The sequence below is a fragment of the Equus przewalskii genome, chromosome 19 (genome assembly GCF_037783145.1).
Source record: "Equus przewalskii isolate Varuska chromosome 19, EquPr2, whole genome shotgun sequence".
Lineage (NCBI taxonomy): Eukaryota > Metazoa > Chordata > Mammalia > Perissodactyla > Equidae > Equus > Equus przewalskii.
This window is the reverse complement of record NC_091849.1, coordinates 27,699,284-27,725,036: the sequence shown is the minus strand read 5'-3', so window position 1 is coordinate 27,725,036 and position 25,753 is coordinate 27,699,284. Positions and strand designations below refer to the sequence as shown.

General features: G+C 40.8%; 1 protein-coding gene, 1 long non-coding RNA gene and 1 pseudogene across 12 annotated transcripts in view; 2 read left to right on the top strand and 1 right to left on the bottom strand.

The window, feature by feature from the left end:
• Positions 1 to 1,221: 1,221 nt before the first annotated feature.
• LOC139077445 (uncharacterized) lies at positions 1,222 to 24,181 on the bottom strand. Its single transcript, XR_011529986.1, has 3 exons — positions 24,044 to 24,181; positions 1,892 to 2,069; positions 1,222 to 1,330 (listed from the first exon to the last, which is right to left on the bottom strand). It is a non-coding gene; the product is annotated as an uncharacterized lncRNA (long non-coding RNA).
• On the top strand, positions 1,921 to 8,518 carry LOC103566670 (zinc finger protein 3-like; annotated as a pseudogene).
• ZSCAN23 (zinc finger and SCAN domain containing 23) overlaps positions 11,110 to 25,753 on the top strand; it is a 29,305-nt gene continuing 14,661 nt past the window's right edge. For 4 of the 11 annotated variants that reach the window (XR_011529933.1, XR_011529932.1, XM_070585234.1 and 1 more), the window contains exons 1-4: positions 11,171 to 11,277; positions 16,705 to 17,191; positions 17,436 to 17,583; positions 17,938 to 18,564. Coding sequence is in view for 6 of the 11 variants with exons in the window: in XM_070585234.1 (XP_070441335.1) it covers positions 16,781 to 17,191; positions 17,436 to 17,583; positions 17,938 to 18,551 (1,173 nt within the window). In the remaining 5 variants the exon portion in view is untranslated. The other 7 variants (XM_008543137.2, XM_070585236.1, XR_011529934.1 and 4 more) reach the window with 7 other exon arrangements.

Genomic DNA, 25,753 nt, shown 5'->3' with positions numbered 1-25,753 from the left:
ATCGGTCGCCTGCGGAATTCTCGGGAAATATGGATCAACCTTGGAAACGTGTAACTGCTACGACGCCGGCTGGATGGTGAAACCATAGAGATGAGTATTCGTAGTGTCCTAGAGGGGCGTGGCGGCACGTCCGGGAAGTCGGCTGATCCCAGAGGAGGGGCATTTTCTGGGCTTCCGGGTGAGTGAGGTCTGGACTCGTGTCGGGAATAGGGATAGGGTGACGCTGGGGGTTGAGAAGCCGCGGCCTGGGCTCACCCTAGGCCGGCTCTGGGCGGAGTGTGAGAAACTACCTCACCCCCTCTTCCAATTCCGGGCTGCCGTGAGAAGGTCTGGGGTGACCCCTAACGATGGAGACCAGGCTTTGTGCCCAGATGCGACGCCCGCCGCGTCCATCTCGGCGACTCAAAGTCAGGCTCCTCCTCTCCAGAAATTTGATAGGAGCAGAGGACTCCGTGTAATGGGGGTGACTTTTTTGGAATCTGACGGGTCCCTGACACAGAAAACGGAACTTCACTCCAATCCTTGGGGTCAGAAGTGTTTTCAAAATCAGATTTTGAGGGATTGTTTTAAAACTTTATGGTGCATATATAGTATATTGAATGAATAATACCCCAGGAGTTTGGGGCAACCTCATATTCAAACAGTAATATTTCTTTAACAAAATGTGAATATTCACTCTAAAACTATAAATAGCCTCATGTCATTTCAAGCCAAGGTTTGTTACAAAATGAATTTATGTCGCTTTGAGTATTGCCATCAAATGACTCATGAAAATATTCTTGGTTTTCAGAGCTTTGGAGGACTTCAAAATTGTGGAAAAGGCATTGTGGACCTGTTCTATTTAATGTTTTTGCTGCCTGATTTCTCTAATTATATTTGTTTATTTGTCACACAGTATAAAGCAAACAATTCCTGAACAAGTTTTGAGAAAGTCTTACAGTTAATGCCTTTTGTTAGTCATTCGTTTTCTCAACGGATAGTTATTGATGACTTAGAATGCACCAGGCACTCTTGGTACTTGGGATAGTGCCGTGTACAGAATAGATAAAGCCACTTCTCCTATGGCATTTTTGGTATTGTGGGGGTAACAAACAAAAAGCAAGTAAACATATATTGTCAGGTGGTAATGAGTGTTACAAAGAAAAATATAGTAGGGTAAGAAGGTGGATAGTAGTAGAACTATTTTATATAGGATGGGCTAGAAATGTCTCTTTGAGGAAATGATGTTTGAGCTTACTTTAATGAAATGAGAGAACGTCCCATGCTAACATCTGGGTAAGAGCATTCCAAGATGGTGTGAAGGGCCTCAGGTAGAATGCATTGAACATGTCTAAAAATAGAAAAGGGTTTAATTGGAGTAGAATGAGCACAGGAAAGATTGGTAGGAAAAAAATTAACTCTTTTCATTTCAAAAATAGTCATGTAAATTTCCATTACCAAGAATGTCAGATCTTCAATCATCTACATCACTGTTAGCAAAATTTCAAAGACCTTTTCTGTTGTGCTTAAAGTGGTATAGGCAGCCTTGAATAGTACATGTAGATTCTTTATTAACTGATGGTAATTTTTCAACTGAATACTTTCTATATTTTGTGAAGAGGCGTCTCCCTGGAGTATAGACCCATGTGCAGAGACCCCTCTCCTGAGAGAAAATGGCTACAAATCTTATCATCCAGAATGGAAAACAACAGGAGGGACCTGTGATAGTAAAAGTGGGGGAAGATCACTTTTTTGTACAAGAAATTGACTTGCAGAAGAACAGCCAGTCCAGCCAGGAGGTCTTTTGCCAACACTTTAGATGATTCTGCTACTAGGAGACACCTGGACCCAGGGAGGCTCTAAGCCAACTCTGGGAACTTTGTTATAAGTGGTTGAGACCAGAGAATCATACCAAGGAGCAGATACTGGAGCTGCTGGTGTTGGAGCAATTCCTGTCCATCCTGCCTGAGGAGCTCAAGTCTTGGGTGCAGGAGTATCACCATTGAATGGAGATGAGGCTGTGTCTTTGCTGGAGGATTTGAAGAGAGACTTGATGATTCAGGCTTTCAGGTGGGAACAGGAGTCATGTTCTGTGATGGTAAAGTACAGCATTTAATGGTTAGGTCAATAGGAAAGCAGTGAGGGCAACATTACTGAGCTTTCATCCCTATCAGGCTTCATTGCTTTTGCTAGTTCCTTTTTGTGTCTCATCTTTCCTTCTAAGCCCATTGAGTCCTTTTCCCCTGTCCTGTCTCCATGGGAGATGTTTCCTGAGGTTTTAGCTATAATTCTCGCAGCAGTTTCCTCTCAAGCCCAATGGTCCCTAATTGTCTCCAGGGCACTTCCCACACCGATGGACAGGAAGTTCTCTGGAAGGAGGTGATATCTCTGGGAGTCGCACAACAGTCACCAAGTTATCAGCTCCGGCACATGGAGACCCTGCTCAAGCATGACTCTCTGGAACCCCAATCCCTACGAGAGCGGTGAGGAGGAAGAGGAGGGATCTATCTGGGAAGGTGAGTTAGGGTAGGGGGCTCCTGCTTGGCCAAATAAAGCCATCTTTTACAACTTAATTATTAGTGTCTCTAACTCTAACTCACTCCTAAATCCTCCTTGGCTCATCTACCTCTCTCTTCACAAAGTACAACCTTTATTCTTGGCCTTTTAAGCTAAAAATTTTTCTTCTGTTTGTTTTTACATACCCAACTTTGCTTTGCATTAAAGCATTAAATTATCACATGGTTCTGTTGCTTTTTATATCACCTGTCTTTTACAGTGACCTCCAAAATGTCTTCCTTGTCCTACCTTTAAGTTTTCCCTACCCATCAGTGATAAAGTCACCATTTAAACCTTTCACTTTGACTACATTGCTCCTATCTTCTTCCACAGTGAATTATTTTCTCTTTTCATGTCAATACCTTCCCCTGTCACTCCAGCCTAGATTAGGTACACCTTTTCCTTTCCACATTCTCTCCATGTCAAATGTGCTTTCCATTTACAAAGCATCCCCCTTTTTACATCTGGATCCCCTTCAGAATCTATTTCTAGAAAATAGCAATCAAGTGGCTAGGAAAGCCAAGAAATCAGTCCTTTTCCAGTATTTCCTGTGAATTCAAGTGGAAGCTCCGTTTTTTATTATTGAGGTATAATTGACATAGCATTATATTAGTTTCGGGTGTACAACATCATGATTTGATATTTGTATATGGTGAAAACTAATCACCACAATAAGTCTAGTTAACATCCATTACAACACAGTTAACAAAATTTTTTTTCCTTGTGATGAGAACTTTTAGAACTACTATTTTTATCAATTTGCAAATATACAATACAATATTATTAACTGTAGTCACTATGCTGTACATTACATCCCCATGACTGACTTATTTTGTAGCTGAAAGTTTGTACTTTTTGACCCTCATCACCCAATTACCCACCTCCTTGCCTCTGGCAGCCACTGGAATCTTCATTTTAATGAGCTCAGTGGGACACGTAACTTTTCTCTTTCAGGTCAAATTTCACTAAAAATGTATTCTTTATTGTCTTAATAAAGGAATATTTTTCATAAAGGAATATTGACCTTGGTTTATGTAAAGGAATTATTGGTTTACACCAAATCTGCAAGCAGTGGCCTGTTTGGGGGAAGATTGAGACAAAGGGTTTTCTTTCCAAGCAATAGAATAAAGACACTTTTGCCTTCCCTCTATAATTGTATTTGAATGCAATTTAAAGTACTCTTTATACACTTAGACTTTTTCCGAATGCTTTAATGATTTGTGCCCCTTTTTAGTGGTAAAGATTGTTCTCAATCCTACCTTAGTAAATGCTATATAGGTTATTTATTCCTAGGATATGTCTATTTTACCTTTCCTTTCTAGCATTTTCTTTCCTAGCATTTTCTTTCCTTACTTGAACTAAAGAGATATTTATTGATTGTTGGGGGAACATGACTGAAAAAGAGATAAATGATCCCTTAGGAGTTTAATATTTTATCTATTCAAAAAGATAACATTTCAGGGGCGAGCCTGGTGGCACAGCAGTTAAGTTCACACATTCTGCTTTGGTGGCCCAGGGTTTGCCAGTTTGGAGCCAGGGTGTGGACCTATGCAGTGCTTATCAAGCTATACATGCCCCACACATAAAATAGAGAAAGATGGGTACACATGTTAGCTCAGGGCCAATCTTCCTCAGCAAAAATGAGGAGGATTGGCAGATGTTAGCTCAGAGCTGCTCTTCCTCAAAAAAAAAAAAAAAAGGTGACATTTCTATTCAGTTTAATTTTATATGTTTAAAATTTTCCCTAATAAAAAGTTTAAAAAGAAAGTGACATTTAAATGGCCCATTTCCTATTTTAGAAAGAGAGACCAAGCATCAGATTAGGAAATTGGCTCCAAACCAGAAAGTACCCGAAGGAATGGCATCACAGAAGATGATACTCAACAGAATCTGCAGAGGCAGGAACATTTTCCAGGGTACTCATTTTGGAGACCTTTGTAAATGCAAGGACAGGTTTGGAAGGCATCAAGGAAATTCAGAAGAAGGAAAAGAACACAGATGTGATCACTGTGGGAAAAGCTTCATGCACAGCATCAGTCTTATTGGACATCAGAGAATCCACACAGGGGAAAAACCCTTTCAGTGTAAAGAGTGTGGGAGAGCCTTCAGTCAAAACACAACCCTTTTTAAACACCTTATAATTCATACTGGTGAAAAACCTTATCAGTGTAATCAGTGTGGTAAAAGTTTTAGTCGAGACTCAGTCCTTATTAAACATCAGAGAAATCGCACTGGGGAGGGACCTTTTGAGTGTAATGAATGTGGTAAAACCTTCAGTAACAGCACAGATTTGCTCAGCATCAGAGATACCATACCTTAATAAAATGTTACCAGTGCAATGTCTGTGGGAAGGCTTTCAGGGAAAGTTCAAACCTCACTAAACATCAGCGAATTCATACAGGAGAGAAACCCTATGAATGTGATGAATGTGGAAAAGCCTTCAGTGGAAGTTCTGAGCTTACTAGATATCACAGAATCCACGCGGGGGAGAAGCGCTACGAATGTGACGAGTGTGGGAAGGCCTTCCGTCTGAGCTCACATCTCACTCAACACCAGAGAATCCACAGCAAAGAAAAGCCCTACATGTGTAATAAATGTGGAAGATCCTTCAAACAGAAGTCAGGTCTCTTTCAACACAAAAAATCCCACAACTAATCAAAATCACATTGCCTTAAGTATTATGGTAAAAATGTTAAGCAGCATTTGTTCCTTGCAGAATTCAGAGAAGCCACATGAGCACTCTCAGTATCTATCACCATCTCAATCTCTTCTGACACCAAAGTATCCTCAGACTAGATTCTCTCTATCTCAGAGTAAGCTAAGTCAGATTTTCTGTTTCTAGGCCTCAGGGCTGGCTAGTTAAAAATGTAAAGCTTCGGAATGGCTGGTTTCATCCTATTCACAATTAAATTTACATAAAAATGCACACCCGAACCCAGAGTTGAAAGTACTGTAACATTTCTCAAGTGAATGGTCAAGTTTAGGCATTGCTTTTCTTCCTCACTTTTTCCTCCTTTGCTTTATATATTGGTGGTGATCAACACCTTAGTAACTTATTAGATGTTGCTTTAAAAGGGGGTTGACGTGGGGAGAGGAAGGAGAAGTAGGTTCTAGGTTCTAGTACTCACTCTACCTCTGTGTGACCTTAGGTGAGTCACCCACACATTCTAGGCCTTGGATTCCCCATCTGTGAATTATGGGATTAGAATATGTAATCTCTCGAAGGTCCCTTCCAGCTCTATAGTTAAGTGATTTTTGTGAATGCCATCAAGCCTCTATATTTAATTCCTCTGCCTGACATTCAAGAGCCACCTCCACAAATATGTCCAGTATTTCCAACGTTATTTTCCTTTACTGTCCTACAGGAGCTCTCTGCTCCTATTATACACCTCTCACTTTCCCCAGGCACCCCAAGTACACTGAAGCTTCCGTGTCTTTGTCTTCCATTCTTTCCCTTTCATGCCCTGAATGCCCTCTTTATCTTCATTGTTTCCCCAACTAAATTATATATATTTCACTGTAAGCCCACTTAGAATAAACAAGCTTTCTGAGTGCTAAACCTCCTTAGGTTGTGTAGCAGTACTCCTTAACATGTGACTTAAAAATGGGCTTGGGTAGGGCCGGCTCCGTGGCCGAGTGGTTAAGTTCACGCGCTCCACTGCGGCGGCCCAGGGTTCGGATCCTGGGCGCAGACATGGCACCGCTTCGTCAGGCGACATTGAGGTGGTGTCCTACATCCCACAACTAGAAGGACCTGCAACTAAGATATACAACGGTGTACAGCGGGGGTTCGGGGAGATAAAGCAGGAAAAAAAAAAAAGATTGGCAACAGTTGTTAGCCCAGGTGCCAATCTTTAAAAAAAAAAAAAAAAGGGGGCTTGGGTAAATACTATTGACCCTGTTGGGTACCTACCCTTAAGAGCCCTGGAAGGTTTTCCTTTGTGCTGTCAGTTAATTTTATAACAGTTGGGTTTACCCTCTAAAATAAGATGTTGCTCCCTGAGGAAGAGAAGGACAATCACTTTCTAGAGTACTGGAAAAAAACTAGTGCTCAAGGAGGCATTGGTTACCCTCCCTGAGAAAGGCTGTGATGCCGATCCCGCATACCCCAGACTGTAATGGGGGTCAGAGGCAGCTCCTTTGCAATGGTACTCTATAAATTCCTGATGCAACTGTGTAGTACACATCCAGGCAGGTAGGATGGTCCTAAGAGAAGTGCTCCTTGTTAGGTACCTTTATTTTATGTTAGTGCAGAGATAAATAAAATGAGGACCTAGAGAGGGCGGAGAGTGATTCAAATCAAAAGATAACCTCGAAATGTCGCTGGATTAGAAGACAGGTAGCAGAGCTTAAGGCAACGAAAGCTACTAGTGGCTAAGAGTGTATCCTAGGATGAGCAGACTATGTAAACCAGAGAAATACTCTCCCTTAGCATGATTCTTACATAAAAGTTGATTTTGTTCAGCGGCTGAGTGACACTGAGGGCACTAGCTGTCATTTCTGTGAAATCTGATATCGCTATCTGTTAAAAATAGAACTATCATTTTGATATGATTAGCCAGTGTCCTGATAAGTGGAAAGACCTTGAACTTCCCCCAGGCTTCTAAGGGAGAGCTTAAACCTCCAAACGTGACAACCTTGAAGGATAATGCAGCTATGGACACTTACGACTCTGCGATGATAATGTGGTATTTTGGACATAATTTACAGACTGTTTGGTGAATCACTAATGCAATGCCATTCTTGCCTATTCTTTCTTACTTTTTTTCTTCACTTTTTCTCCCTTCTCTTTTTTTCTTTCATCTCTTGGCAATCTCACTTCCCTTTTTTTCTGACCACTCACTTTACTTCTACCACCATAGATATCATTTCTTTCTAATTATCTGTCCTCCTTCCAAACTTTGACTTCTTAAATATCAGTGTTTAGGGGGAGGAAGCAGAGATAGTGGGTTCAATCAGAAATGATGAGATCACATTTAGAAAGAAAACCCAAGATAGGGAGTCAAGGTACAAGCATCCTATATCAGAATTTATGATCAGCTGCTAGTAACAAAGATCTGAAAATATACAAAGTGTGTTCCTCTCATGTAAAAGAAGGTAGATAATTTACAGTTGTTGCTTTTACTTCATGGAATCATCAGAGATCCAGGTCCCTTTCACCTTGTCATCATCCTCCACATGCAGCTTTTTTTCCCATGGCTGCTGAAGCACCAGCCATCAGTTCTGCATTCCAGTCAGCAGGAAGGCAAAAAAGGGACTTCCAGATAAGTCAGCATCTTTCATGGAGCTATCTAAGAATACATAAATTTCTTTTAATATCTAATTAGCCAAAACTTAGTCATATGACCACACTCAGCTGCAAGAGTAGCTGAGAAATGTAATCTTTATTCCAGGAGCCAATGTACACAGATAAAAACTGGAGTTCTGTTATCTAATAAAAAGGAGAGAATACTTATTTAGTAGGCAAACAACAGTCCCAAATAAAGGCATGGCATTTTGAGTTCTAAAATGCACGTACCAACTCTTAATAAATGTGTGCTAAAAGATCAATGAACAGATGAAGAATGAGAGATAAAGGGTGCAAGAAACAAAATTAGAACTAGGAGATACAGTGGTGTCCTAGTGGATGTTAGGAGGGGCGGAACAGAGCAAGGAGAAGGAAAAGAGGAAAGTGAGGAATGAGAATTGATGAGATCCCTGAGTTGGAGGATCCTTAAACTCACCAAGCTTCCTTCAATAATAATAATATTAAAGAGCCTTGTGGAAAAAAATAGTTTAAATATATTTTAAATGGCATCAAAGGATTAAAAAAAATTCCACTTGAATCTCACTTCCCTAATTTAAAAATTATTTTTATTTCTTTCTGTTGTCTATTTAAAGAGATTGACATAGATATCTAGTTTTACATAATTTTTATTCAGTGTATTTAGAATTTTTATGCTCTGTTATATTTTCATCAGTCACCCTTACTTTTTAAAAAATACACCCCATGTTTCTATATAATCATAGTTATCACCTTATGGTTTGTATAATAATCTTAGGTCACTTTAGCCTTTAAAATATATATTTAAATCCACCTCTCTCTCTATTTGGGATACATTTCACGTAAGATAGAATAGTTGAGGAAGAAGATTATCATACATGTGTATTTAAACATTACTAATAACTGCATTTTTGCCTAATGGTCACTGTGTTAAACTTAAACCAAGGAAATGGCCCCGTTAAGGATTCCTTAATGGCCCCAATGCAAGGATTCCTAGGTAGCTGACCCCTCAGAGCCAAGTCAGGATTTCCTGATCAGGAAACATGGATTTGAGTCCTGGCTTTGCTGACCTCAGCAACACACTTCATTGCTCTGAACCTTGGTTTCTTCGACTGTAAAATGGCTTGAACTTTTAAAAAATCTTTCTATTGAAATATTATATACATATATGTAAAATTACACAAATCATAGGTGTACAGCTAAATGAAATTCACAAAGTGAGACCACCCACATCACCACCACCAAAGTCAATAAATATAACATTACCAGTTCCCCAGAAGACCCTACTTGTGCTCCTCCCAAACTATTCCTTTCTTCCTGTTGTGACTTCTAACAACAGATATTAGTTTTCCTGTTTGAACTTTACATAAATGGAATCATGCAGTATGTATCTTTTTGTGTCTGGCTTCTTTCACTCACTGTTACATTTGTGAAATTTATCACCGTGGTTTGTAGCTATAGTTCATTCATTTTCATTGTTGTACAGTATTCTATTGTATGAATAAACTTCAATTTTTTTATCCATCCTACTGTTAATGAACAGGTGGGTTGTTTCCAGTTTAAAGCTTTCACAAAGCTAACACACGTCTTTAGATGCAAACATATATACATGTCTGATGGCTATATAACTAGAAGTGAAACTCCTAGGTCACAGAATATGCATATGTTCAACTTTGGTAGATATACCACAGTTTCCCCAAAATGCTGTTATCAACTTACACTCTCATCAACAGTGTATGAAAATTCCCATTGCTCTATAATCCTTGCCAACATTTGGCACTGTGACTCTATTTTTAACAGGGATTTCGGCATTGAGTTTGTGGTTCCTTAAGAAATACCTAATGACCTATCATATTGGCAAAATTCAAAAGCCTGAAAACATACAGTTGGGGAGACTGTGTGAAAACAGGTACTTTCACACGTTGCTGTTGAAAGTGAAAAATGATGCAACCCTTACAAAGACATCTCTCTTTCTCCTTCCTCTCTTCTCTTTCTTCACTGTTCATTGCAGCAGTATTTGTTAAAGCAAAATACTGGAAACAATCCAAATACCCATCCCAAAGAGACTGGTTGAAAAAAATGTGGTTAATCCACACAATGAAGTACTATCCCTCTGAAAAAAAAAAAGAATATTTCTGTGCACAGATTTAGAATAATTTTCAGGTTATTCTGTTAAGTGATAAAGCAAGGTACAAAAAAGTGTATATAATATGAAAATTTATAGAGGTAAAGGGTGGTAAATGCTTATTTTTGCAAAAGAAAGGAGGGAAGAGAGGAGGGAAGGAGAGAAGGATGGACAGGATAAATTAAAAACTAATCAAAATAGGGCATGAATATATATGAGGTACAGGAGTTAGAGATGGAAGCAAAACTCTGAATATACCTTTTTATATAATTTTGATTTTGAACTGTTTTGCATGTTCAGAAAGGAAATGAAAAGGGATGAAAGGAAAGCAAACCTTGACATTGAATACAATCACAAATGATCCTAACTGTATGTCAAGTTTAGAACATAACCATACAGAGAAAAGAATTCAAATAAAGCATGTATACAGTGGTCTGAACAGACTTCTGTAAGGGGTATAATTCAAGAACAAATAAAGTGAAGAAATTTTGAACTCTACATAGTAGGTATGTTGCTGGTGATACTGGTATTGTAATTTTGAAAGTATTTTGTTTTTCTTGTAAAGTAGAGCACATTGAGTAAATATGTTGATGCTGTTGGGAACCAGGCTTTTCACTGTGGGAGAAAGGAAAAAAACAAATGTACAGTGGTGAAGATGAAAAATAATTCTGTGGAATTGTATTGAAGATATCCTATAAAATCCTGATCATATGTATATATTCCAGGTCTTAGGTCCACTGATAGGGCCTAGAAGCAATGATACATCCCAGTAGCCAGAGCTTATCTATTGCCCAAAACGCAGATCAGTGTTTCTATATATCATTCTCCACTAAAAGGAACCATAGCTTCATGGAGCAATGCTGGATTCCAGGTATAGAGAAGAGAACGTATAAAATGAGCCAGGAATATCTTGTGTGAGAAAGTAAAGTATACAAAAACTGTTTCTTTGCAGGATATATCAACCAACAAATGTGGCTGAAGGAAAGTGCCTCAGTTTCCTCATTTGTTAAATGGGATAATTGTACCTAACAGCGCTGTCAATGCAGAGTAAATGAGTCAGAACGTGTAAAACAGTATGTTCGCTGTTGTTATATTGCGGCCCCGCCCCCCCCCCCCCCCCCCCAAGAGAACATGCCCCCTAGCCCCTCGAGGGAGATTCAGCGAGGAGACCACAGAGGCGTAGAAACCTCCGGGCTTACTAGAAGGAACGCGGCTAGAACTGCTGCTCTCCTGGAGAGCGGCCGCTGTGACGCACTTCCGGCCTTTGTCGTTTATCAGTCTCTGGGCTGCGGTTGTCAAGGACTCAGAGGTGGTGCGATCCGGGCTGGGTGGCCTCTCCTCCCGCGGATGCCCGGTGAGCTTCGGAGTCGGGCTACCGCTGAGGGCCTCCGAAAGGGCTGGTCTGTGCCCTGCGACCCCGGCCTGGGTGTGGGGAGGAGGCAGAGGGGGCTTCTTGGCCAGAGCTTGGCTGCACAGGTGAGGGGCAGAGGACTCTGCTCCGGAACCTGGAAGGGCCTTTTAACTGAAAGTCAGCGTCCTTGCCCCACCCCCACCCGCTCTCGGCTATTCCTCAGCTCTTCAGCCACTCTGCCCTAGTACCGATGCCCCTCTGAACTCTTCCTCTCCGCATGTTAGGATAACAATAGATGCGGATATCGAGGAATGTTTGTATTTTCCGACGTCATCGTTGTCTACTGGAGACTTATTCAGAACAATGAGCAAGGATAGTTTTATAATATGCCACAGCCTCTCTCAGTCTGATTGACATAGTGTAAAGGCCCTTGCCATTTCTTTAAAAAGAATATTTAAATAGCACTTACTATGTGCCAACCAGGTACCGTTCAAAGCACTTTCCAAATATTAACTTATTTACTTATCATAAGTCAACGGGGTAGGCACTGTTATTATGTAACCTCTCCCCCGTCCCCCTTTTTTTTAACATCCAAGAAGAAAATGAGGTTAAGTAACTTGCCTAGGGTCATAGAGCTGGTAAGGGATGTAGTCAGGATTCAAATCCAGGCAGTCTGGCTCCAGAGTCCATTTTCTTAAATCCTTTGCTATGCTGACTCTTCTTTTTCTGTAATAGCTTTACAGCCACAACCCAGAAAGTTACTTCTTTCATTTGAATGTGGTCCTACCGCATTTGGACCTCAGTAATCCTGGGCTTCTAGTTAGGATTTAAGATTAGAGAGAAATGTACACCTGAAGACATATATGTCTGAGTGTGTCTGCAAACCTGATGAAACAGCCAGTTTGTGTGTGTAGGCATGTTTTTCCCCACCCACTCACCCATTGGTTGTGCTTTGGGCAATAGAAAAAGATTACAGTCCTGGCCTTAAGGGTAAGTAGCAGCTATTGATGAAGCCACCCCTGTACCAAAAGTTGCACATTGTCTCATTAAAATGTAGTTAATTTGCATGTGTTTTATGTGCCAGACTTTGTGCAAAACCACTTTATATGCATTATCTCATTTAATACTCTCAAAAACTTTGCAAGGTAGTTGTCCTTATTTCATACAGGAGGAGATTAAGGGTCAGAAAAATCAATTAGGTAACTTGCCGAAGATCACATGTTAGTAGATCAGAATTCCCAACCAGATCTGCCTATGTTCTCTTCTACTTATCTCAGATAAAGAGCAAAAATATTGGCTATGTTGTGTGTGTGTGTGTGTGTGTGTGTGTGGTGTGTGTGTGATTGCAGATGCATAGACAATGTCTGAAAGGATACATTCCAATCTTTAACAGTGTCTATTTCTGGAGAGTGGAACTTTGTCAAGGAATTCTATATTCTGTACTTTTTGGATTTTTTTTTAAAAGGAAAGAAGTAACTGCAAGATAGATTGTGGCTGAGAGTAAAAGGTGGGGCTCATGCTATAAGAGCTAGGAGGAGGAAGAGGGTGGACTGGAATGGATGAGGAAGACTTCAGAGAGGGTGTGAAATGAGAATCAGCTGCAGAGATTGGGTAGGCTTTGAATGAGTGCAGAAGGCAACCAAGAAAGTGGAAGAAGAATGAGGAAAGCCTGATTAAAAAATAGTGAGAAGAAAAGCTTAAGTGGAGCTGGCAGTTTTTGCATGTGAAATAGAGGAAAACAAGAGTGGGGCCAGACAATGAAAGCTAGAGGTCCGATTGGTCTTGAGCCAGGCTTGAGAGTTTGGGAATTCATCCAATAAGTAGTGGGGAGCCATAGACTGACAGCAGAGGTGAGAGTGGAGGTGTGTATTATAAAGGCACATTTGCATGGTGTGCTGCTTAGTCTTCACCTACATGTATCCTTGGCAAAGAGCATGATGGTAGATTTAGGGGTGTTGAGCTTGGCGAGACTCTGGGAGAAACCAACTTTAAAATGCAGATGTATTTCTTTAAGGTGAGAGAGATTATTATGCTAACTATATACCTGGCATATATAAATGGGGTGGAGATCCTGAATGGGAGATTAATAACTATGCGTGTGACCAGGAAAGCAGGATTATAAAATACTTGGGAAGCCTTTTAGAGACATTGGGTCCAAAGAAGAACTAAGTTATGCTGGTGTGAAGACCTGGGTATTCAGACCACCAGATAAAAGCAAAATCAGGCAAGGGAAAGCAAAAGGGAACCTAAGATATACAGAGAATAGAGAGGAATCGATGTCAGCAAAACTGGGTAAAGATCTTAAACATCACATACCAAAAATGATTTTCTGTGGGCAGAACTGAAAGCTTCAGCTGCATTGTCTGTGAATAGAAAAACTTTGACTTGAAACCAAGGTGGGTAGGCAGGAAATAGGAAAAAGACGTTCAAGGGCCTAGAAGGTTAAGAAAACAAGACAGCATAAGTGGCTGTTTAATCCTTTGAACTCACACTAGGTTAACTGAGTGACATGAAAGCACATATTCTTAATTTACCTATTTGATATCTGTACCCTAAAACTTTCTCACCCTAGAACAAACTCAGCAGACCATGGTTCAACCCACCATCATTTCTCCCCTAGATTATTGCCACAGCTTCTCTCCCTCCTTCCACTTTAACCCGTGGTCTATTGTCAAGCAGCCAGTTATGACTTTATATTAAATATGAGTAAAATTTTGTTACCCCCCTCCTGAAAACCTCTGATGGCTTCCCACATCTCTTGAGTACAAGGCAGAGCCCTTATGATGGCTTTTCATGATCTGTTCCCACCCCGACTTCATCTCCTGTTACTGTCCCTTTTGCTTTCTCTCTTCCAGCTACATTATTCAACTAGCTGTTCTTGAAGGATCCAGGCATGCTCCTGCCTCCAGGAACTCAGTGTTCTCTTTGCATGGGACAGTCTTTCTCCAGATAGCCATGTGACTTGATCCTCAATTCGTTCATGTCGCTGCTCAAATAACATCTTATCAACAAGGCCTTCCCTGACTACCCCACATAAAATAGAAACATGTTCTTCCCCCTTACTCCCTACCTCCGGTACTTTTATTTTTCTCTATAGCATTTATCACCATTTGACAGATATTTATTGTCTGTCTCCTATGGCCCCCTTTCTTTATCTTGTCCCCTTCTTCTGCCCACATAGAGGAGAGACAGTGGTATGGTGGTTGAGACTGTAATTCTGAAGTTAGATTTCCTGGGTTTGAATTGCAGCTTCACCGCTTGCTACCTGTGAAACCCTGGGCCAATGACTTAAGTTCTTTGTGTCTCAGTTTTCTCATCTGTAATATGGGGGAAACAATAGTAGCTTACTCACAGTTTTTTTGAAAATTAAATGAACTAATGTATGTAAAGCATCTAGAACAGTGTCTGGTACATTAAAAGCACTGTAAATGGCAGTTATTATTAATATTGTTATTAGAATATAAATTCCATGAGACTAGGGACTTTGTTTTGTTTGTAGCTTATCCCCAGTGCCTAGAACAGTACCAGGAATATGGTGGGTTCTGAATAAATAATTTTCTAAATGAATGAGTGGGGTATGAAAAGTTTTGACAGAAAAAGATAATGTGGTCACAGTGGTGGTGAGTCAGCACCAAGAAAAGTTGGAGGGAAAACATGAACTCAGGGATCCTGTCTTTTGAGTGAAAACCCTCTCCACTCTTCCTGAGGTGGTCTATGGAAGTCAACCAAGCCAAAGATGTTAGAAATTTGGTAAGAGAATTATGTTTGCAGGTCATCCAGAAGGATGCTATCCTACAGCAGTGGGTTTTTTTTTTTTTTCTCCTTGATAACTATAACCAATAATGGCAATATGAATTTAATGACTTTTCTTTTAGTTGTAGTGTGGTCAGTGTCCACTTGTAATGTAAGTACCTTATCCTTAGTTTTTAAAATTTTGCAATGCATGCCAATCCCTAGAGATAGTGTAGTTATTTTTACGGTGAATTACAATAATTTTACTGAAAATCAAAATGAAAACATTTTTAAACTATAGGTCATGACCCAGATGTAGGTCATGAAATCTATGTGGTGGGCAGTGACCGGGTTTTTTTTTTTTATGACATAAGATTTAAAAAATAATAATATATATCACAGAAGGTAAGGATACATAGTGTTTTGTAGAATTATTATTTCAGTCATTTGTATGTGAGTGTGTGTGTCTCACACGTGCACAAACATACATTCATATGCACAGGTATATGTGTTCTAAGTCACAGTATAAAATGTTTCTTACTGAGCGTCCTGGTCAAAACAGTTTGAAAGCCTCTGCCCAGCAATGGTGCTTGGAAATCACTAAGTCACGTAATTATTTTTCTTTCAGAAAATTGCCTTCATTAATTACTATTCTGGTTAAGATTGTTCATAAGCTAAGTGGTCATAGATATTTGTGTCTTTATTAGCACTCATTTTACATACAGTTGCCCACTCTCCATCCTCGAGGAGCTTCAAAGAGAAACAATTTCCAAGAAATTAAAGGGCAAAAAAGAGCTCAAACTCTACCTGTTTAAAAATATTAGAACTAAGATTTCCTTCATTTTAATATCTCTGAGCCAAGACTCCAGTTGACTACTTTCTGATTTTTTTGCCTCAGTGTTTAGATCACTAGGATATTCATTTAATCTTTCAATAAAATTTATAAGAAAAATAACAATAGTGGTAATTTATACTACTTTACAGTTTACCAAGCTGCCAGCTTCTTTGTGCTCTTTATCCATGGTCTTATTTTATCTCTATATCAACCTAGCCAGATAGGCAAGGTTGGTTCTGGCATTCCTGTTTTACAGGTTGAGTAAATTAAGGCTCAAAACGTGAAGCCCAGGGCTGCGGAGGGAGTAGCTGGAGGATCAGTCTCAACCCCAGCTCTTCCCCACTCCAAACATGGATCTCTTTCCTCCACACTTCACCTTACTGGAGGGACTCAGCGTCTCCCCCAAGTGCATTTCTTTGGCTTCTCATTCTGTCGTTTTATCTTCTTTGCCCTCCCTCTTCCATTTTCTTTCCCTTTTGTCCTTGATGCTTAGTGTCATCTGTGACCACTTGGGCCCAAAGTGCTTGTTTACTTCCATTCAACTAAAAACTTACTATGAGTCTAGTATCTTGCCATTCAAATGGAAACCCAGTGTATTCAAGCTGATTTATTTGAGTGGATTCATTCAGGATGATCAAATGGCCCCTTCCTTCAATAAAACTGGGTGTCCAAGGGGGTTGTTTTGTTTCTGTTTTCGTTCCTATATTATCTGCATAAGTATTTGTGTGGTCCTTATCATTAATCATGCATTCATGTTCCTCATTAGACAAAGTGACTGATTTTGGTATAAATACTCCCATTGCCTGCCAGCAGAAAATATTTTCTACATTTTAATATTTTTTTCTCCGCAAATTATTTTTTAGATTTTGGGATTTCCAGAAGAAGAGATCAAGGGGGTATTATCAAGAATAGATTCTTTTTCTGAATAGTTAAGCTTAAATGGCCACAGCCTTGGCCCTTCAGACTCCAGAGATGCAAGAGGGACTTATGGCAGTGAAAGTAAAAGAGGAAGAGGGGGACCATGCCTGTGGGCAAGAAGCTGGCCTATCAAGAGATACTAACCCTCATACCAGAGAGATCTTTCGTAGACGCTTCAGGCATTTCTGCTATCAGGAGACACCTGGGCCCCGAGAGGCTCTTCGAAGACTCCAGGAGCTCTGCCGGCAGTGGCTGAGACCAGAGGTGAACACCAAGGAGCAGATCCTGGAGCTGCTGGTGCTGGAGCAGTTCCTGACCATCCTGCCCGAGGAGCTCCAGGCCTGGGTGAGAGAGCACCGCCCAGGGAGTGGAGAGGAGGCCGTAACTGTGCTGGAGAATTTGGAGAGAGAGCTGGATGAGCCAGGAGAGCAGGTGGGAAGATGGGAGAACAGGAGTTTGTACCTGTGTGATCAAGTATGGGGTTTCAGTGCCACAAGAGGAAGAGGAGGAGAAGGATTTCTTTATGCCTGACTTGGTCTTTAGGAGGCTCCTGATCTCTCTGCCTTTTTTACTTTGCCAGCTTCTTGGTCCTTCTTTTCCTATCCAGTGGCCCTGAGAAGGCCCTTGTAATGTCTTCTCTGATATTTGGTTCCCAATTGTCCTTAATTTCCACCAGGTCCTAGCCCATGATCATGAACAGGAAGAGCTTGTGAAGGAGAAATCAACTCCAGGAGCAGCCCAGGAGTTGTCAAGTGGCCAGCTCCACACCTTGGAAGAGCAGCGTCGGTATAACTTCCAAGAGGTGTGCCCGGTTCAGGAGATTGGTGAGGATTAGAGTTTCCTCAGGAAGCCTACATCATTCCCTGAATGTTCCTCAGTTCAACAGTTTATTTAGTGTCTGCTCTGTGCCAGGCACTGTGCTTGGTACTGGGGATACAGTGATGAGCAAGGTAGACATGGTCCCTGCCCTCAGGAAGTTTACAGTCTGCTGGGAGAGGCAGACAGTAAACAAGCAGTTACAATACAGTGCATCCTATCCCTGAGGTCGAGGCATTATTGTTTAGAGTGGGAAAGTACACAGAAAATGAGGTCACTTTTCCCCTTCCACCCATTCTCCTAGCCACTTTTTTCCTTTTATCTTTGGAAACAATATTCATGTGATCCATTTATTATTTCAGATGATGAGGCTGGAACTTGGAATGTGGAGTTAGCCCCAAAGATGGAGCTTTCTAAAGAAATTAAATCTCTTGTGGAAGTACCTGGAAAACTGAATGGTGACATCATTCAGATGCCTGAATGTGGAGAGACCTGTGACCACGAGGGCAGACTGGAAAGGCAACGGGTAAGCTCTTCAGTGGAGAGACCCTATATCTGTGGTGAATGTGGAAAAAGCTTCACCCAGAATTCCATCCTTATTGAGCACCAGAGAACGCACACAGGTGAGAAGCCCTATGAGTGTGATGAGTGTGGGCGGGCCTTCAGCCAGCGTTCAGGCCTGTTCCAGCACCAGAGACTCCACACCGGGGAAAAGCGCTACCAATGCAACGTTTGTGGTAAAGCCTTCAGCCAGAACGCTGGGCTGTTCCATCACCTCAGGATCCACACTGGGGAGAAACCTTACCAGTGCCAGCAGTGCAGTAAGAGCTTTAGTCGACGTTCTGTCCTCATTAAGCATCAGAGGATTCACACTGGAGAAAGACCTTATGAATGTGAAGAATGTGGCAAGAACTTCATTTACCACTGCAACCTCATCCAGCATCGGAAAGTCCACCCTGTGGCTGAATCCAGCTAGCTCCTTGAAACAGGTAGGGCAGAATTTCCTGACATTAGACCACTAGGCAAAGTGACAAGGGTACTGGTTCTTACTTTGTCCCTGGAAGAACAAAAATAGTTTAACCCTCTGCAGGAAGCTCCAAGGAAAGCCAGTGAACATGTCCTTATTTTTATGCTGAGAAAAGCATAATAATATCTCAAATATATCTGTCAGTTTCTCTGTGGTCAGTGACATGCATGACTTTGCAATACTGAATATTATTATGTTGATTTCATCAACATAGTCTCACACACACTGATGCAAAAAGTTTTCTAGGTGTACTTCAGGAAACCTTCATCTTAGTTTATAAAAACTTTTAAAAAAAGTTTTAGAAAATTATATGCAGCCTGAATACTAAATAGTGTCAAAGGTAGTTCACTGAGTAAAAATTGATTTGAAAATAACTGTAGTAAACTCTGTAGTGTAAACTACTTGACTATTGTCCATTCTCATAAGATATGATAATTTGCTTTTTAGCCTACAAAGGGGGCAGATGAATCCTCCCATAAATGTATGAAAGGCTTCTCCTTACAGAGTTTTAGTAACTCAGCCTCATGAATTTTGTGCAAAGATCAAGAAACTTAACTAAAACTCTGATATCTTGGGGCCAGCCCCATGGCATAGTGGTTAAGTCTGGCACACTCTACTTCAGCAGCCCAAGTTGGCAGGTTTGGACCCCGGGCATGGACCTACACCACTCGTCAAACCATACTGTGGTGGCAACTCACATAGAAAATAGAGGAAGACTGGCACAGATGTTAGCTCAAGGCTATTCTTCCTCAAGCAAAAAAAGAGGAAGATTGGCAACAGATGTTAGCTCAGAGCAAATCTTCCTCACCAAAAAAAAGAAAAGAATCTGATATCTCACTTCAAATCTTTGTTATAAAAATACAGGCCTCTTTGGATTTTTCCTGTGACATATGAGCATTTTTGTTTTCTTCCTTTTTCTTTTTATTTAACCTTTTTTTATGGAAAATTTCAAACATATACAAAAGTAGAGAGAAAAGTATGATCAGTCTTCCATGTTGATTGCTTTTATAACCTCCACACTCCTCAGCACTACCTATTGATTACCACCAATGTCATACATACAAAAATTTCTTTCCCTTAACAGTGATTGAGTGAATGTTTACTAAGCTTTATACTAAGCCCAGGAGACAAGGAAATGGAAAATCGGTGGTGATGATAATCTGGATGGGAAGACCAAATACACAGTGGGTAACATAAGTAGAATAGAAACACAGTAAGAGACCTTAGAAATCACTTCTGCATGCCCTTATTTGACAGATATGGAAACAGAGGCTGTGGGAAGTCACCATGTAAGATCATACAGCTAGTTAACAGAGCTGGAACTAGAACCTCGTCTCCTCATTCCTAGTGCAATGCTGTTTCTACTAAGGCACTGGAAGCATTATATTGCCAAATAGAAATTACAAATATGTGGAACTTACAAGATTTATAAGTCATTGAGGTTTTGCTCTTTTAGCTCAACAAACCCTCCCATCTATACATTTCAATAAATGCACAGCTTCTCTATTTAATTTACAGTGGCATTCCAGTAAAGACTCCTCCCACTTATCCTCCATTTGAGGTGTTTTACTTATTTCTGTAGTACTCATTTATTTTATTTTTTTTGGTGAGGTGGATTGGCCCTGAGCTAACATCTGTTGCCAATCTTTCTTTTTTTGTGTGAGGAAGATTGTCACTGAGCTAACATCTGTGCCAATCTTCCTCTATTTTTTGTATGTGGGACACCACCACAGCATGGCTTGATGAGCAGTGAGTAGGTCCACACCCAGGATCCAAACGGGGAACCCAGGGCTGCCGAAGCAGTGTGTGTGAACTTAACCACTATGCCACTGGACCAGTCCCAGTACTTATTTATTTTTAACTTTTAAAATTTAATTAGAGGGACTTTTTTAAAGCAGTAATTCATTCTTCACCTGGTTTGAAAATCAAAACAACATGAAGAAGGATCCCTATCTTTCTTCTTATAGGTAGCTGTTTTACTAGTTTCTTGTGTATCTTTATTTCTTTATGTAACTACAAGAAAATATGAATATATATTCTTAGTTCCTCCATTACATGGAAAGATGGCATACTCTTTACACTCTTCTACACTGTGCTATTTTCATGAAACAGTATAGAGATTTCTGCATCATAACAGAGTTTTCTCATTCTCTTTACAAGTGGATAATACTTCATTTCTTGGTGCTCCTATACATACTCCTATAGATGAAAATCCCTATTTTAAAATGTTGTATATTCTGTTTCATTCTTCTCCCCAATTTAGTTCAAGTCAAGCTCTGTCTGTTTAAAAGCTAACAACTTCCACGTGAGCTAGGAAACAGTTTGGGTAACTAGAATTGCACACAATTCTTCTATAGAGAAATGGAGAAGTGATGGGTGGTGGTTTTCAGTTTCATGTATCTGGTTCTATTATATATTCTTAAACCTAATGTTTCAAGCTATTTGTGTCACTACTAGGCCTAATTATCAAAAAGCTTAAATTTCCTCAAAATTATATTTTATTGTGTCTTGAGGTTAAATTATTTCCAAGAGAAATATATATGGATTTTAGAGTAACATTAAGGAAAATATAGTAGATGTAAGTTTGAAATGAAATCAACTTCTTAAGTAAATATATATTCCATATAGTGATATCATACATATACTGTTATAATCTGAATTCATAAGCATCTTAAATGCCTCTCCATATGCTGAAGCAGCACGTTTGGGTAATTCCATTATATCAGCTCTTAAAAGATTTAAAATATAAACAGATCAGGATTTTAAAGGATGTATTTCTAATGGACTGAATTTTTACACCTGCAATTGAAGATTGGATGTTTTGTGCTTGTTTTTTTACAGCTTCTCAAAAATTCTCACTTTTCTCAACTTAGAAAACATCAAGATACAAACGGCATTAGATACACTGTAGAGACAGATGTACCATTGGAATGCAGTGATGGTTAACATGATTAAAATGACTGACAGTTCACCAAACTAACTTTCTTGTTTTCTGATATTTATGGTGCTAATTCTCTTACCTAGGATGCACATTCCTCATTAGTTGAGCAACAACAGTTGACTTAACCTATAGGCAACGACATATAGACCTTTGCTTCTTCTGTGCTTATTCCAATCTTCCCGGCCAGAAATTCTTAGTTGTGTCTCTCTCACATTTCTAACTTTCTCTCACTTCTCTTTTCTCTTTTTCCACCCTGGCTCCTTTATTCAACCCATGAAGTCTCTAGCCTTGATCTCCTTTCAAGTGATTCCTGGACCAGGATCCATTCATGCTTAGCCCCTTGACGAATCCAATCTGAAATAGCGGAATAGTCAATGTTTTATGGCTGAGCAAGGTGTAAGAAATATTGATTCAAATCCAATTAAATAAACCTATTGGTGCTAAGGATAGTCCAGCACCCCTTTGAGCACTGTTAGGACAGTGGACACTGTACATCAAGAAATGGCAGAGTATCTTGCAACCAAAACCTGCCTAGAGCTGTAGGTAGAGCCCAGAAGATGCTCTTTCACTCTAATTTTGATTTGAAGGTCACAACTCCAGGAGAATCAAGTCTCTGTCCATATTTTGTATTTGGAAATGACTCCTATTTTCTATATTTTCTATATCTAACAATTTTTTCATTTAAAAAATTATAATTTATAGTGGAAGATTGTTTTATATTTTTCCAATAAGACAAAAATTATCTCTGAGGTGATTTTAAAATAAAAGTGTATGTAAAGTCAAAATTATTATAAAATATGAAGTATTTTCTGTGGGGAAATTTTGAAATATAAAATATATACCAGTTATATGTGTCATTGGTTAAATGTTGAGTTAGTGATTGAGAGAAAAGTAGATTTTCTGCAGAGAGAGATGAAAGATAGAGGAAAGTGTTTTAGGCAGGGGGAACAGGGTAAGGCAAGACTCATCTAAAATATGTTCAGGCCAATAAATGGTGACCAAAGAGAGGGCAAAATAAAAAGACAGATGCAGAGACAGTGTTACCAAGAAATGTGCTTCATCTTCTTAATACTTATTAGAAATCTGTCGCTCATTGGTCCGACTGTCTTAGGTACAGATGGAATAAGCAGTGAAAATAATCTTACTACTCCTTACTTCTAACTCGTTTTAGTACTTTCCATAAAAAGGAAAAGAGAGAAAAGCACAGTCTATAAATCACTGTGATTTTTTTTAGGTCTCTTTGGACCCACACCTAGTTTTCCATGCCAACTGCCTCAGCTTTATGATGAAACCACTGTTTCACAATGTGTACACCTGTTAGAATCACCTGGGCTCTTTGTTTGAAGCGCAGTTTCCTGGGCCCCAGACTGACTGAATCAGTTTCTGAGGGCAGGGCCTGGGAATCTCCATTTTAGCTAACATATCACTGGTTCTTAGACATCAGGTAACTACCTAATTTATTGCCCAATCTGGGACGCTTTTGAGAATGAAAGGGAGTGCTATTAATAATTACACCCAGCCAACAGGTATAAATCAGGATGTATGGTCTCCCTACTCATGACTCTTCCAGCTGAGGAGATAGAAGATGAGACAGAGAATCAGAAAGAATACAGTGTCCTCTCATGAAAGCTGAGGCAGAACATACATGAAGGAGACTGTTGGAGATTTAGGTGTAGCCATCTACACCAAGGTAGCCACCACCTTCCTGGTCTGAAATAATCCCCTTTAACAGATCTATTGGATTAGGTAAGAAAGGGTGGGACAGTATGTCTACAAAAACCAAAACAAAGAGACGACACTCCTCCCCCCAAAAACCTCACTGTTAAAATAGCTATTTTCCTAAGATGAACCTATTGAGAGAATGGTTTGTCAGACAAGATTGAGGACATCTTGGAAGCACAGCAGCATTTCAGTAGCATCAGGACTGACAGATCCGTAAGGGGTGTTGGACCTTAAATTGTACAGGAAAAGTGGGAAGAAAGGGCACTGGGTCAGAAGCTTGCAGGGACAAAGCAGAGGGTGAGCCATTTTAAGCAAGTAGCTAGGATGAATGGGGGCCAGACCTTGTGCCGAACAGTTTCATAAATTACCACATTTAAGCCACATAATTCATTGGCTGTAGAGCCATAGCCCTCTTCCCACCACAAGGTACCAAAGACAAACTGCTACAACTGCCCCTGCCCCCATATTCCGCCTTTGCCTCAAGATCATTCACAGAGGGGGACAGGGTGAGTGTGTGCGGGGAGGTGGGGGGGGAGTGACTTCCCATCACCACCACTGCAATCTCAGCTTTCTGCTAATTCAGCACAGTTAGGGATCTATATACCCAAAACTTGCTAGTCGTTAGGTTACTCAGAGGGACCTGAGTTGTTTAAACAAAGATTTAAAACAGTAGAGAGCAAGCCAACATGTGCCCCTCTTGTTGCCGTTCTCCTCAGCTGGGTGTTGATTGTTGCTCCTTACCCTGGGGACAGAGTGAAGGTAACTGGACAGAAGGTACCTTACGAGACCCTGCGGCAGAGGGGCACTGAGGGCGGGGCCCTCGCAGGACCGGGGTCCTAGGGAACGTAGGGCTCCGCAAGATCCACTGTGGCCAGCTGTCTTCAGCGGGATAGAGAGATGTTAGCTCTGACTGAGGGGCTGCTGGACAGCAGAGGTTACAAGCGGCAGTGGGTCGCGCTGCCGGAGCTGTTTGGATGAAGCCTCTGAGCGCGCAACGCCGGTCACGTGGTGGGCGCAGACCAGCCACTGAGATGACGGGTCCTCGAAGCGTTCCTAGAGAGGCAGCTATTGAAGCCGGCCGAGACGCGTTTGAGCGTTGTGATGTACTTCCGGTCTCTGGGGTGAGCTACGGCCCAAGTATTATCTTCTTACATTCCCTCTTGCACACCCTCACACTCTGAGTGGGTGTGGGTGGGAACCTGCCTCCCTTTTCTTTGGCAGGATGCTCTATAGCTCAGCAGAAATGTCGGGATCTAGAGGGGGAGTGCTGCCCCTTTTCACAGGCCTGCCTCGGATTCCTCTCCCTTCGTAGATCCCTCAGGATTTGACTCTCTTTTCCGTGTCGGTGCTGCTGGACTTTTTGGAGATGCAGGGGACAGAACACAAGTGTACAGAGCTGGGTCTGTGCTGACCAAACGCTTCTCAGGTGGGGACACAGATGTACCAGTGGGGAGACCCCTCCGGGGTCCATCGGCTGACGGATCCTTATGCTAAAAGATGGTTTCTTATACCTTTCCTGAGTTCTACGGTCGTTTTACCTGAGCAGTTTTTCGGTTTTCGTTGAAGTCCCCAATAGTAGTGGCCGTGATATTGCATACTAGTACTGTAAAGGCTTAGCACTTTTAAAAAGTACTTTACCAGGCTTAGCACTTTTAAAAAGTACTTTACCATAACATGATGCTCACATTTTTGCAAAACAAAGTGAAGTGCTACGTGAATTTCTATGGCTAAGAAAATAGATTCAGAAGTTAGCACTTTCAGAAAGCAAACATTATTGAGTGCCACATATGTGCCAGGCTCTGTGTCATAAAAAGGGGAATAAGCCAGATAAAAGAGGCACTCACTACCTTAGAGTGTAATGAGGACGATACACAATGACAATATAGTGTGATAAGTGCCTTGAGGAAAATAAACTTCATAATAGGAGGGCCTTTGGAGGTGGGGAGTGGAAAGTTAAAGATAACCTCCCTGACTATGCAGTAGCAGAGCTGCCTCTGTCAACTGATAGAAATTGGATAGCAAAGAGGAAATAGTCCTTGGGGTGTAGATATAGTATGTGACAGATCAGAAAACCGTTTCAGAAAACTACAAGTAGATGGAGGTGGGTGTGGTAGAGCTGGAGCAAAGAGAAAAAGTAGATAGTAACAGAGATATGCTAAGGAATTTCGACTTTATAGGGTGGTGTGCTTCCCCATCTTTTTAATGTAATGGCTCATAGACAAAATGTTTGTATGCACACTGCCTTGCAGAAGAGACCAGGCCAAGGGCTTCAGCTATCCCAGATCTGCCTGGCCACTTCAGGAGCTTGGGATATCAATATGCTGGCACTTCTGTAAGCCATTTGAGGCATCCAGTGAATTGTGACATAGCACAGAAGATGAGAAGGTATACCCCACAGAGTGAGGAGTCTCTGTCTGGATTTAAGCAGAGGAGTAACATAATCTTACTAGCCTTCTAGAAATATTCTGGAAGCAGTGTGATGAATGAA